The sequence below is a fragment of the Colossoma macropomum genome, unplaced genomic scaffold (genome assembly GCF_904425465.1).
Source record: "Colossoma macropomum unplaced genomic scaffold, Colossoma_macropomum, whole genome shotgun sequence".
In the NCBI taxonomy this organism is placed as follows: Eukaryota; Metazoa; Chordata; class Actinopteri; order Characiformes; family Serrasalmidae; genus Colossoma; species Colossoma macropomum.
In genome coordinates this window covers 14,485,662-14,500,954 of record NW_023494810.1, presented here as the reverse complement: position 1 = coordinate 14,500,954, position 15,293 = coordinate 14,485,662, and the positions used below count along the sequence as shown (strand labels likewise).

Below are 15,293 nucleotides of genomic sequence, written 5' to 3'. Positions count from 1 at the left end.
TCTCCTTTTCGCATGTATGATAATAGGAGATGTTATTGGACATTAAGATTAGTTTTGGGATGAAAGAAACAGATTTTTTAAAAATGCATCCACCTGAATTCCCACTCCGAATGGAGAATGACCCAAATGCATTTATTCGTTTGAAGTTTGTTCTCTCTGTTCTTCTCTTTTTGGATCTTTCAGTCTAAAAAAAAACACTAAAGCTTCAAAGTGACAGCGATCAACAGTAAAGCAGAACAGGAGCTGAACCAACACAGCAGAACAAAGTTGAACCCAAAGAAGAGAATGTTAATGACTAAAAAGGAACCGTGAAACAGAGGGGTGGCAGTAAAAGTTCAATCTTGTGAAAATTCTCAGACAAATACAAATCACAAAAAAATAGGAATTAATGCAATTGTGTACTTAATATTAGCTAACCATCATTAACATAGTAACTGTGTTTTTAATGTTGACAAATACATTAGTTAAATGTTACATATTAACTACTGCAATTGTTACTTGTTTATTTAATATTAGCCATTATTAATGTAGTACTTTATGTGTCGTTCATGCAAACAAACGCATTACTTAATGTTAATTAGTCACTTTTTGTAAAGATTCATCAATACATAGTTTTTAAAGCTGGATTCATCTGGAAAATAGCCTTCCAACTACATATTTGAGCATCTGTGACATTGGTGAACATGGCGCTTCGGTCAATTCTGTATGCCATGTCAAATGTTAAGAGTTATTCAAGTCTGAAAAAGGAATCAATGCATATTTCAAGGTTGAGTACATGCAACTTCATCTCTCAGGTCATTTCATTTCATTTCTTGAAGAATACAGTGTTGCCCCTAGCAACACAGCCTCTCAGAGAACTGTGAAGGATATTAGAGCCGTATGAAGGTACCCTGTAAGCCACTGACTCGTTTGTAATGTGTTGAACAAAGCTAAATGTGCACAAGCCTTTCGAATAAAATGACTTCACTCAGCCCAGCGGTCGCAAAGAAACAGCCAAGACTGCAGAGTCATATTCCAACAACTCAAGAGTTCGAATACTTTAGGCAAAAATCATTCATACGGCCCATCTCTCTTCCTTTACCACAAACGTACTCGGAGAACCAAGACACGGAGTCTTTTCCACTGCTGAGCAATGCTAATGCTAGCGTAGTTAACCTAACACAGTCAGTTTTAGTAACTGCTCAAATAACACCCATTTAGAAGATAAAGAATCTGACAGTACGCCAGGAGACCTGTGTTTTGTAGTGCATGTGTAGCTATTAGCCTGTTAGCAGTTAGCCAGTCTTGTGTGCCGTTTTCTTCAGTACTTCCTGGTTCTGATTTAGCAGCTCTGCAGGTGGAAAAAGAGACCGTGACCAGTCTCACGAGTCCTCACGAGCTCATGTTTGGTGTCTGAAGTTTCCTCCTTCAACTTCAGCACGAGAGCTAATGTAGCTAACATACACTGATCAGGCATGACATTATGACCACCTCCTTGTTTCTACACTCATTGTCTATTTTATCAGTTCCACTTACTATATAGGTGTATATATGCATATAATGGTAGCTCACACACCTTCAGTCAGCATCCCGTGGCTATTACTAGCCTAGCCTAGCTCTATACCTCTACATGTAAACTTGGACATTTTTTCATTCAAAGTCCATTAATTACACAAGACAGGCATTTTCCTAAAAGGGATTGTGGAAATGCATTGTAGTTAGAGCTGGTTTATGAGGGTCTGGCCACTTCCTATTTCCCCCTTTATATCAAAAACAGGACTGCTAAACAGCAGAGGGTGCCCACGAGCGAGTCCTGAATGAATGGGAGTAAACGGAACTAAACAGCTAAAAACAAAGTTAAAATAGTTTGCCCAGAACTTTCATCTAATTTGAGAGGTAGCAGGATGTATTTCACCAAAAAAAAGCAAAGAAAACTTACCTGTATTTTTTTCTTTTTACCTGTTTTCAGCAAATGGGTTTTGGGCAGCAGAACACTGGCATTACTGCTACTGAGTGCTGATTGGCTGGCTAGCGGAACAGGTCGCAATAATGTTTAAGAATTTATAAACTATGATTTTGCTCAAATGCTCCACCTTAACCCATTAATTTTGGACTCACTTAAGAGCACCCTCTAGCATTTGAGAAGTGTTAAGGTTGTTGTAGTGTTAGCTAGTGATTAGCTAGAACTTCATTCTAGTGAAGTTCAATTTCATGATATTTTCCAAATACATCACAGATGACACTTTTTTTATGGGCTCAAAAACTGGCAGTAACTGAGCTCTGTACTTTTTAACTATTCATTAACATCAGCACAGCAAAATAAGTAGCTATCAGTATTAATAACTAGCCATCAATATGTGGTAAACACAGCAGAGGATCAACACACCGTACTCCACAGCAACTATGAGAAAACTTAAAGAGTGCTCATTCATGTGTGCCAAACGTTCTGTTTATCTTGTGTGTGTGTTTTGATGACATCAGATCAGTCCAGGGGGATGTGTTTAACTACAACCCCTTCATTTCCTGCCAAACAGGCAGTTAAAGCAAAGACTAGGGCTTTTCACTGATTATGTCCTTGAATAAAATATCTGAAAACAAGTGTGCGTGTTTACGTCTGTTTTCCGCAACGAGCTCTTCCATATGGAGGTGGAAAATGCACATACGCGCGCGCACACACACACAGACACACACACGCACACACACAGACATACACATACACACACAGACACACACACCCACACCCATCTGATTCTCATTTGAGCCCAAGAGTCACACACAGGAAACATTCCACCAGCTGCCTTCTGGAGCTCTAAAATAGGTGTTTCTGCAGAAAACATCCCTTTGTTCACTCTTCCCATTCTCTCTCTCTCTCTTTCTCCCTCTCTCTCTCCCCAAATCATTCACAAAGTTAACCATTACCTACTCTCCAAACTCTTTGCTGCAGCTGCAGTACACTGAGACTGTTAGAGTAAGGCCTTCAGTTTCGGTCTTAAATGTCAAAACTTGGCCAAACAAAAGCAGAGATAAAAAAAATTCCACCTTTATAATAATGCTAATTACTGCTAGCGCCCCTATGGGATTTCTAATAGTTTGACAGTGCTAAACTAACACTAGTGCGCACAAATATTTTCAGGCCGTTCTAGATTAGTTCTAGATTAGTTCTAGATTAAACAATACATTAACATATAGTTGAGCTCGTATGTGTTAGTTTTGCAGTCACTCTTTCAGTAAAGGGTCCTGCTGCCACTTCTCCATTGCTAACAGCTAATGCCGGATCAGACTACATGAAATTAGCCCAATTCTTACACAATTTTTAATACAAGCACCAAGACTGAGGAACGGGTCTTGAAGCTTGACATATTTGAAGAACAGCGATGTGGTGTCTGGGACGCCCCATGACACCCCAAAAAAAGGTCTCGCGTGTCAGAATAAAAAAATTTTTGCCTAGTCTGACGTCTCTTACAACGCAATCCTTCATGTTAACCCACTGGATAACAGAGCGCTGTCTGACGCACATGTGTAGACACACTAAAGAGAAAGAGGGAACAATGAAATAGAGAAAAGGTTCTCTGAGCCGTGGCAGCAGAACCCTCAAGGGAGAGCCATGACAGAGTCCAAAAAGATGAATGAGAGAAAAGAGCGTTTATAGCTTCTGTTTACATACAGTGAACCTTGTGGCTACGTTTATATAATGTTTTCGATATATTAACATATTTGTTACCTCAAGTTCTCTTTGAAGGACAGACAGACCAAACCTTCCTTTCTGACACTCAGGAATGAAATCGCTTTTTCTAACTGCCAGCATTACAACACAGCACATCTGACAGTTTTTGACCCGCCTCCCCAATGACCTGTGAACTCATGCAAGAATGTGAACGATGATGGGTCGGCATCAAACTTGCAGTGTTGTCAGTCTCCCAACCAAGAATTTATGGCACTATGATTGTCTAATTTGATATAGTGACCATCGTGAAACACAAATATCGTGCAGTCTGACCCCCGGCATTACCGGACCCTGGTTAGACTACACCAAAAAAATTGTGCAGCTTTTAAATGTAAAAAAGTAAACAACCAGGTTAACTGGAAATTTGGAGTTTGAACTTGTAATGTTAACAGCAGAATAGAAGAATGTGTTTTATATTTTTTAACCTGGTTACTTGCTTTATTAAGTTTAAAAGTGGCTTCATTTTTTTCAGTGTATGACTCGTATTCACAATCAGTGACTTATCTAGAACTTCCAGAAGGATTACAGTGATGGAACTGATACCATTGTAAATTAAAGTGTGATTGGATGGTTCCTCCGTTACTTCCTTATTATGTTGGTAGTTAATCTAACGTGTAAGGCCTTCATTCCAGCTCCTGAACTCCTAACCAATGGGAGAGCTGGCTCAGCTGTTTCTGCCTAGATACCACAGAGAAAATCCTGATTGGATCATTTTTTGTCACTTTAAGATTTTAGCTCTTTTGTTTCTAATCAAAATTTAACAATGAAATAAAGGTTTTAATACAATACTAAACAAAGGTATTGGATGGAGCTCCATCACTCCAGAGAACACAGTTCCACTGCTCCACAGCTCACTGCTGGGGGGCTTTATACCCCTCTAGTGCACGCTTGGCATCAGACATGGTAATCTCTCATGTGCAGCTGCTCCAGGGCGTCCCGTTCTTGTGGTTAATGCTTTTGCATGGAGATTATACAAGCTGTCTGTGCATAACTGAACTCCAGAAATGGGTGCATCTAAACGTACCTGAATTCCCAAATTAGAGGAACTCTAATTCTGGACATACAATGTATTAAAAACCTAAAATATGAATTAATGGCTTAGAGGTTTCTCACCCCAGTATTGGATGAACCACCAGACAGTGGGGTTTGTCCAGACCCTGGATGACCGCGTTCTTAAAGGAGCCGTCCAGTCTGGCCACGTTGATTTGTTTCTTATTGGTGTCATAACTGGTCCAGAACAGGTTACGAGACACCCAATCGACAGCCAGACCATGAACGTTTGGCAAATCTGTATGGAAAAACATGCAGAGACAAAGGAAAAAATACTTCATTAGCAATGTGATAAGGAGATTTCATTCTCATGACATGTAGAAAGAAGTGTGTTATTCAGGCCCAGAAAGTAAAAATCCCCTCCAGGATTTTGTTCCAACTGCCTGCTGCTGATTTTATCTAATTGGAAAAGATATTTTTAGATTTTCAATCAAATTATTCCATTTGTAACAAACAGTTCTATATAATTACAGTTCCCTTTAGTATTTAATTATTGTACTGTATTGTTATGTCAGATAATTAGACAGATGTGCTGTAATGCTAAGTCAGACAATTAGACAGATGTGCATTAATGTTATGTCAGATAATTAGACAGATGTGCTGTTAATTAGACGTGATGTAACACTGTCAGATAATTAGACAGATGTGCTATTACGTTATGTCAGATAATTAGACAGATTTTATATCAGATAATTAGACACATGCAGTGACATTGTCATAATTAGACAGATGTATTGTAACGCTGTCAGATAATTACAAATGAGTAGTAACTAAGATAATTAGACAGATGTGCATTAACATTATGTCAGATAATTAGACATGTGCTGTTAATTAGACATGTGTAAGTGTCAGATAATTAGACAGATGTGCTATAACGTTATGTCAGATAGACAGATGTGATGTAACGCTATGTCAGATAATTAGACAGATGTGCAGTAACATTTTGTCAGATAATTAGACAGATGTGCAGTAACACTAGGGGTGGGAATCTTTAGGCACCTCACAATTCGATTGCGATTCAGAGGGCTGCGATGCGATTATAAAACGATTATCGATCTCGATGCATCTTTTTTTCTCTATACAGGATTTCTATCTTCCTACGGTCTAAAAACTTGGTAGTTTTAAAGCAAAGTATTTGTAATGATCCATAATGTAAATGTATTATGGATCATTACAAATACTTTGCTTTAAATATCTAAAATATCTTTTACTTAATTTCTTTCGAATTTTCCCGTTCCACCTTAAATGGTGCAGCAGTTACATTTGGCGCCTAAGGCAGAATTTAAGGTGGAACGGGAAAATTAGAACGAGAAGCTGATGAATGAGAATCGACTTCAGCCTTGTAAAACAGTCGAACGCTGAGAGACACTTTACAAGAAACTCTTCTAGTTTTGAAGAAAAGTTTCCTGGTGGAGATGGGAGGAAAGCGGCTAAAGCTAAAGCTTAAAGCCGAGCGAAGTAAGTCTGCGCTCTCGTTTATATGTTTAGCCCATACTAGGACATTAACACATACTAAGACATACTGGGCATTAAATGTTGTGGCTCCCGAGGTGGTTTGACTTTGTTGAAAGGACAAAATGGCTCTTCTTATCATGTGTTGTGACTCCTGACCTAACCTGGATTTTAATGCAGAGGGCGCCGGTCAGATTTCTCATTCATCCTTTTGTGTTTTTGTTACGTGTTACCCACTTCCAGTTCCGCCTTTTGCATTCCGTCAACATTACGTTGTAAATGAAATATTTAGAAAATCGATTTTTGACGTTTGTGAATCGATTCAGAATCGTTCACGTCCACATCGCGATGCATCTAAGAATCGAGTTTTTCCTGCACCCCTAAGTAACACTGTCAGATAATTAGACAGATGTGCAGTAATGCTGTGTCAGACAATTAGATAGATGTGTTGTAACATTTTGCAAGATAATTGTACAGATGTGCTGTAATGTTACATCAGATAATTAGACAGATGTGTTGTAATGTTACATCAGATAATTAGACAAATGTGCAGTAACGTTGTGTGCTTGTCCATTTTATCTCAGCAGGGCCGTCTTTGCAGAGAGGTGTGAATTGTTTTCACCCCTCCCCTTTCCCCCCTCACTGCTTACTAGTATCTTAACATTAACGTTATGGGGAACACTATTAATTAAAATATCAATCTGTGGGTAGAACGGCCACTAGGGGGCCTGGAGACAGATGTTAATATGTATTCAGTATAAGGCAATGCAAACTGTGTGCAACTGTAACTCTGCTATTGTTACAACCGGTTCTGTGGAGCTGATCTTGGCTCGTACCTGCAGACACCACGGTCTCGATGCCGGTGCCGTTTATGAAGGCTCTCTTGATGGTCTGTGTCCGCACGTCCGACCAGTAGATTCGCTGCTCCAGTGCATCGTAGTCCACCACTGTCACGTTGTCGATGTCGGGGACGGTAAAGGAGATGATGTAGTTGTAGTAAGGGTTATAAATATCCACACCTCGAATCTCAATCTGACGAGCGTACAGGAGGAACTGACGGAACTCTGAAGGAAAAAAGATGAAAATCTGAGTGGAAATGTATAACATAACAATAGAAATTACAATATTATTTCTTTTTGATTAACTTTACAGAATTCTTGACACACCAGTGATTTTCCCAGTACATCAGATTTTCCCAGTACATCAGTGCCATCTTTGACAAATAATACATATTTTTTCTGTTAAATTATGCATCTTCTTTGCCTAAATATAAACACCCAAACATTTACTAAATAAAACCAGCACTGACTGATTTGGCGTTCGTATTATTTCAACATCATAGGCCTAAAACCTTTATAGTTGCGAATTATACACCCCACATCCTTTCAGACCCATAGCGCTGAGTTGTCTTCTCACAGTGGAAGGATGGACAGAAACACCTGTGGATGTTTTCAGATCTGAAGCAGCTTGATTTTCTCCTCTCCCTCAAAGACGAAAGCTTTAACTGCATCAACATTTGATGACCCCTTTCCTAACTTTGTTTTTACCCAGAAATTTGGCAGCTATTATATATCATAAGCACTTTTCTTTTAATTCAATCTAACTGGTTACCAATTGTAGAGACTGAGGTTGTAGCATTTCGGTTCAAAACAAACATTTTTTTCCATTTCTAATCCCAGCTAAACAAACTGAACTCAATCACTAAGACTCAACATTACAAAGCTGTAGCCTCATGATTTCAGCTTCATAATGTGCAGGTGCTTAGTCTAAAGGCCCCAGTGTCCTTGAAGAAGGTCAGTTATGCTTGTGTGAAGAGTGTATGTCCACAGTCAGGGTTTAAAAACAAAGGACACAAGCTCCTGAAATTAATCTCCAACAACTGGAGCAGAAGCAGCGATGAAGAGGAGCTACAGACGTGGTTGTCAGGGTCATCTGGTTTGTTTTTTCCTCTTTTTGAGGTGAACTTGGAAGAATACACTTGGCCTGGACTCTCTTTTCCATTAATTAAGACCAGCCTGAGAGAAAGCTGGAGCTGATCTCTGAGAAACTATTTGGGATTGTTCAGGCATCACAGCGCAAACGTCACACTCCAGACGAGAACGACGCTCCTTTTTTAAAGCTTTGACCTTCCTTAACTGCCTAACCTGCAGGCTTATTGTAACATATATCCTAATATGAGGTTTAGCTTGAGGACAGCATGTCCTAAAATTGAAACTTTTTCAAGGAAAAGGAAATGATTATCACAAAAAGCCATGAAGTATTCTGAGCAGCTCTGCTCCCAGTGCAGAAATAATCAGAATATTCAAGACTTTTTGAGTTTATGTTGTTTATTTCAGTTTAAAAAAACATGACAGATGAGAACTGAATCATATCAGTCAGTGAAGCACTGTTAACCTCATTTACTCCTGGTCATCTCATGTGACTTATCTGGTTTGTGACCTGATAAGATTTAAACCACATGTATCTCCGATTATCCAGATGGAAATATTACTGCTATGTGGTGCATAATATGCAAATCAGCCCATATATAACAACCAATAGCCTGTGCTGATGTTCAATTCAAGAGAAAATCACAGTTTGCTTGATTGTTTCTCCACACCAGCAGTCAATGTAACAAAAAGACGGCCGTTTAGAAAAAATAGCACCCTGTATTAGTGTCACAGTCATGGATCACGTGCATTAAAATGTGACTTTTTTGTGAGATAGTGAGTACTGTTAAGGGGAGGCAAAAACGAATCAAACTGGTGCTTTATTTAAAGCTGCACTATCTATGTTTGGGTTATTTGGGGCCCTCTCTGGTGAAAACGTGTAATTGCACCCCTCTTGAAAGAACAAGCTGGTTTGTGCTTCAGCCCCCTTCCCTGAGCGGATAAATCTGATAACTGCAAGCGAATTCAAAACAGAACTCAGTCTAAACTTGGTGAAGGACGCGTCTTCTGAGGATGTGAGTGAATTATCTGCTATAGTCATGACATCTTCATCAGTATAATGTTGATTTTGACATCATTTGAGACCTAAACATTGAGCCAGACCTTCTTTTTGAGTCTGTGGGTGTGACAATGTGTAAAGATGTAATGTGAAAAAGCTCAAGAGAAGAAAACAGTGACTCCTCTTATCTACCCCTCGTTTCAATGTGGTTTTAACAAGCAGTCATCCACTTGGACTTCTTATTTCCCCCCCGGGAGAATCCCTAGTGCTACCTTAAGGGCTGTTCTGTTACTGTATTAGCTGAACGGAAGGGTGTTAGTTGAGCCTACAGATGACCCGACAGATCGAGCCAAAAACTTATTCAGAAATCACCGCGAAGTGACCAAATAAATGGTGGACAAAGCTGTTCAAAAGCTGTAACAATGAACTATTTGTACTTAATATTTCAAAACCACAACATGTGATTTGCTGAGCTTTATGCTATAAATTGTTCCATCTGTTCTAGAAGAGAGCTGATACAACTTCACCACTTTCCTAAGCTAGCTGGCTTGTTAGCATGCTAAAGGCTACACTGCTGACAGAACAGAAAGAGAGGCGCTACAGCACGGCTCTACATTTATACCCAGACAAAGCAATTATTCACAGGCGTTATATATACATTATGCTTTAAATTTCCTAAAAAAAAAAAAAAAAAAAGAATTTGCTTTGCAAAGTTTGCATTCGTCTGATAAACAATTTAGAAATATGTCCCAATTTCTGGAAATATCAATATCTGTCAGTCATCATCTGCGCACATTGTTTAAAAATGTGTATCTCCTTTTACTATAAAATAATTGGTCTTTTCTTTTTATAAGAGTTCACGCACGCAGTACACAGACAGAGGGACAGGGGAGAGAAATCGGGCACCCCTAACGGTCAGGCTGCTGTAGGCAGGGGTCAGAAGTGGTCCTTACCGTAGCAGGTGTGGTTGTCGGAGTGGAGTCTCATCAGGTGCGGGCAGGCGCAGGAGAAAGTCTGGTTGTAGTTGATCAGACACAGGTGAGAACAAGGCCCCAAACCACCGTTCGCTGCACAGGGATTAGGAGCTGAGGGACAAGAATCAGGTTGGAAAAGGAGATTATAATGAATGAACGATAACTTTATTAATATTTTATGATTTTATGAATGATAAGAAAAAGAATATTTTGTTGGAACTGTGTTGTACAGAGTAAGATTTGACAGATTTCAATCAAATATAATAGAGAGACAGGCGAGAGACGGGGGAGAGAAAGACAGTGGAAAGGTAAGTTAAAGGGAAGCAAGGAAAGAGAGAAAGGAAATAGAGGGAAAGCAACAGTGAGAGGAGAGAGAGAAAAAGACAGAGCAAGAAAAAAGAGAAAATGAAGAGAGAGACAGTGTAAAGGAAAAAGGGAAGATAAAAGGAAAACAGAAAGGGTGAGAGAAAAGAGAGAGAAAGAGAAAGTGAGACAAAGAGGGACAAGACAAAGAGAAAGAGTGTGATAGAGAAGAGAAAGAAAGAAAGAAAAAAGATTGAGTGAAAGAGAGAGAGAGAGACAGAGAGCAAAGAAAGAAAAGAAAGAGAGAAAAGAAAGATAAAGAGGGGAAAGATTAAAGACAGTGAGACTGAGAAAAGAAAGACAGAGACAGAGAGAAAGAGAAATAAAAAAATGAGACAGAGACGGAGAGAAAAATAAGAAAGAAAGAAAGAAAGAAAGAAAGAAGACTGAGGAGACAGAAAAAAGAGAGGGAGAGAGAGAGAGAATGAGGGAGGGATAGAGAGACAGAGAGAGTGATAGAGAGAGAGAGAGAGAGAAGGACAGAGACTGAGAAAAGAGAAAAAAAGAGAGAGAAAAGAAAGAGAGAGAAAAAGGGAGAAAGTTAAAGAGAGACTGAGGGGAAAAAGAGAGAAAAGAAAGAGACACAAAAAGACAGAGAGAGGGGAAGAGAGAGATAAAAGAAAGACAAAAAAGGAGAAAGTTAGAGCCAGACTGAGAGAGAGAGAGAGAGAGAGAGAGAGAGAGAGAGAGAGAGAGAGAGAGAGAGAGAGAGAGAGAGAGAGAGGGAGAGAGAGAGAAACAAGACAAGAACAAGACAAATTCAGACGGGAGAGAAAAATGATCTCGGACAGAGAGTAAGCGGTAAAGCCGAGCTGAAAGCTGAAGGTGAGAAGGTTCCAGTTGATTAGATCGGAACCGCCGAGCTCGTCCACGCCGACCCAGTGGGGCTGTCCAGTTTATTCAAGCATAAACAAACAGACGTCTCGCTCTATACAACGAGCTCTGTGAAGCAAACCATGGTCACCAGCTCAACTTCTAACACCCTGCCAAGGAGCATCACGGCATCTGTCCATCACACTGAGCCGGACACTTCTTCCTACTGACCCTCACCAACCCTGAGAGAGTGGGAGTGAGGAAGTGAGTCAAACACTCCTCTGTAACCGTAGTGAGCTGAGAGAGTGAACCAGACTCATTAACCGCTGTGTTGGGCTGTCGGCTCAAATTTTAGACCCACTGATGCTCTACAGAAGATTACAGACACCAGCGTTTCTTCTGAAATGGAGGATATTAATAGTGAGTTTGTGCTGCAGTAACAGCCTCTACTCTTCTGGAAGGCTTTACACTGCATGTTGTAGTTAACAAAAAGGCCAAGAGAAAGATTTAAGACGAACATTGATCATTTGGAAACGATGGACTTATTTGTGTTTATAATCACTCCAGCTGGTATCCTGATACCTTTAATCTGCAACGAGAAGCTGTCAAACACTAAAAGGTCTCAAAGCTGAAGTCTGTTTCTCATTCACCAGCTTCTTGTTCGAATTTTCCCGTTCCACCTTAAATGGTGCAGCAGTTACATTCTGCCGCCTCAGGCACCATTTAAGGTGGAATAGGAAAATTTGAACAAGAAGCTGGCGCATAAGAAGCGACTTCAGCCTCCTAAAAAATTTAACGTTGAGAGACATTTTATAAGAAAGTTTCCTGCCAGAGACGCGAGAAAAACAGCTATAGCTGAGCTAAAGATTAAAGCAGAGCAGAGCAGAGCAAGTAATTTGCAAAATGATGTTTGTAAATTACATTATGCAAACATCATTTTACTGTACACACTTAAAAAAAGACAGTTATTCAAGGGTTCTTTAGTAAAGAAAATGGTTCTATATAGAACCATGAACATTCAAAGAACCCTTTGCATGCTTAAATGGTCCTTTGCATCATTAAATGCTTCTTCAGATTGATAGAGAATGTGTTCATATGGTTTTATATAGAACCTTTTTGAAAAGTATATAGTACCAACAGGGTTTTTCTATTGTTAAGAACTCCTTTTAATGCTTCATAGAACCCTTTTCAAAAAGGTTCTATTTTGCCATTTACAGCACATTCTCCCTCAGTCCAAAGAACTCTTTCACCATGCAAAGATCCCTTTAATCATGCAAAGGGGTTCTTTAAGTGTGTACGGTTCTATATAGAACCATTTTCTTTACTAAAGAACCTGTGAAGAACCATCTTTAAAAGTGTGTAGTACTTTAAAAAGGTTCTACATACCATCTACAGCACATTTTCCATCAATCTGAAGAACTTTCACGATGCAAAGAACCTTTCAATTGTGCAAAACGTTCTTTGGGTGTGCACGGTTCTATACAGAACCATTTTTTTTTTACTAAGGAACCCTTGAAGAACCATCTTTAAGTGTGCAGTGTTGTTGCAGGCTTTACATTGTAAAAACAGAAAAACCTTTTTGGCGCTATACAGAACCCTTTTCAAAAAGCTTCTACATAGAACCATCTACGGCACATTCTCTGTCAATCTGAAGAACCATTTAATGATGTGAAGAAGGCTTTAATCATGCCAAGGGTTCTTTGAGTGTTCATTGTAGCATCAATTTCTTTATTAAGGAACCCTTGAAGAACCATCTTTTTTAAGAGTGTAAAACAGAAATAAACCACCATCTATCATTTTAACAACCATCTAATCATTTTAGTTCCCTTCATTTCACTCACCCTGGGGCTGTCTTGACGGATGGTAAACCTGAAGATCAAACGGCTGCGTGTTGGTTCTCTGGACCACAGTAACGTTGTTCCCAGTCCACTTGTTGGCCTTGGCCAGGGTGTTGGTGCGCCAGTCTGTCCAGTAAACCTCTCCTCCATACATGGTGACGGCAAACGGGTGCGACAGGTATTCATGCCCCCGAAGAACCTCAATCAGGCCCGAGCCGTCATACTTGGCAGAGTAGATCGCATCAGATCTGGGTGAGAAGAGACAAACAAGCAGTTTTTTCTTGGTTTTCAGCAGATTTAAGTCGAATTCAAGTCATGAGTTAATCAACATTTCAGCCTTAGAAACAGCCTTGAACAAAACAGGTTAAATTGGGACCGCCAGCCTTACTCTAGCAAACAAACCATTCTGTTTCAGACCTCACAGGTGTGACTGTCAGTTTTGCTAGTTTTACATGTGCGGTAATTTCTGCAATGCCGCTCTCCTGCAGCTCACATCAGCATCAGACTCGATACGGCTTCAATTATCAGCCTTCCATTACAGAAAAACCTTCAGTATGAAGAACAGAACTGAAGCGCTACACACTGTAAATGATGTATTTAAAGAAAAGAGGCAAGACAACAGTTGGCTGGCAGATACTTCAGCTGGTTTGTCAAGCTATTTAGCAAAATTGGTTGCTATGGTGGCCTAGGTGGTTGCTAAGCAGTTGCTAGGCCGTTGCTATGGTGGCCCAAGTGGTTGCTAAGCAGTTGCTGGGCGGTTGCTATGGTGTCCTAGGTGTTAGCTAAGCAGTTGCTGGGCGGTTTGGAGATCAAGTCACATAGTGCAGCAATATAATCACAATGCTGATCTTTTTTATTCATATTGTGCTGCCCTAATGAAAACAATACGACTCAACAAGGCTTGGGACTCTCTAAAGCAGTGCTCACTAACACTGGCTTTGCATTCCTGTAGAGTCTAGTTCCAACCACAATCGGCCACACCTGCTCCAGCTAATGAACTAAACTCTGCGGGAAATTGGATCTTCAGCAGGAGGCCTGGTGACCACTGCTCTATAGAAAACACCTAAAATCAGCCACCAATCAACAGTCTGACAGACTTACCTGGCATCTATCCAGAGAATCCGGCGCTCCAGGTAGTCCACAGTCAGTCCGTTCGGCCAGCCTCCGCTTCCTGTCTCCTTGTGGATGGTGCGCCGGCCCTCGCCGCTCATAGAGGCTGCCTCGATCCTTGGCATACTGGCATCCCAATCCGTCCAGAATAGGATTCTGTCGGGCAAAGCAGGACATGGAGGCAAGCTGCATTGATTAAAATGATTTCAAGGTGGCTGCTACTGTTTTTAGCTAGGTTTTAGCTCCATGTTTATTGATAACAGTGAGTCACACAGTGTCAGAAACCAAATAATCAAGTCTTTAGAATTGAATTAGAAGAATGAGAAATTCCTGAACAATTCCACACAGTTTGAGGCACACAAACACACATGGATGGAAACCTTACTAGTAAAACCACAAGTGGTGAATTTCAAGATCCTTTAGGCCCACTGAAGAATAAAAAACTGAGCCGTTTACCCTTCTCTGGGGTCCAGAGCGATGGCCCGGGGGTGCTCCACATCTCCAGCTAGCAGCGTGGTACGCATGGTGCCGTCCAGCTTGGCCACCTCGATCTGATCCAGGTTACTCTCCACCCAGTAGATGTTCCCAGCGATCCAGTCCACAGCCAAACCTTCAGGCGTCGCCAGGCCGTACTGGATGACCACGTCAAAGCTGGTCAGAGCCGCTGAGAAAGGTGCAGTGGGACAGTTTTAGAGGTAGCGAGAGAAGAAACAAGACATAAGACTCAGTGTTACAAATCTCTGATCTCTTAAGGATTGGATTCAATTAGGACCCTTTAAGAAACAATTAGTGGACCATTTGGGTGGTGGATCATTCTCGGCTAGGTTGAGAGCAGTCCTCCACCCAAAAATATAAATACAGTAGCAGGTTGCTAACTAGCCACAAACTAGCCTAGAGTGCTGGAGCTGTGGTCAAAAACCCTGGTCCTAGAAATGGAAGCACCATCTGCCACAGCTGCTACTTTAGAAGTCCCTGCTTGGCTGCATCAAAGTTACTAGTGTAGGTAAGAGTAGGGGGCAGCATGTTAGATGTAGGTTGGAACTAGAGATGCAACAGTACAAT

At 40.5% G+C, this 15,293-nt stretch overlaps 1 protein-coding gene across 1 annotated transcript in view; it reads right to left on the bottom strand.

The window, feature by feature from the left end:
* The window catches only part of lrp1aa (low density lipoprotein receptor-related protein 1Aa), a 258,152-nt gene that overhangs the window by 102,330 nt on the left and 140,529 nt on the right, over positions 1 to 15,293 (bottom strand). Inside the window, 6 exon segments of the mRNA XM_036560017.1 lie at positions 4,817 to 4,991; positions 7,042 to 7,269; positions 10,087 to 10,218; positions 13,125 to 13,369; positions 14,223 to 14,387; positions 14,688 to 14,895. Coding sequence (XP_036415910.1) covers positions 4,817 to 4,991; positions 7,042 to 7,269; positions 10,087 to 10,218; positions 13,125 to 13,369; positions 14,223 to 14,387; positions 14,688 to 14,895 — 1,153 coding nt within the window.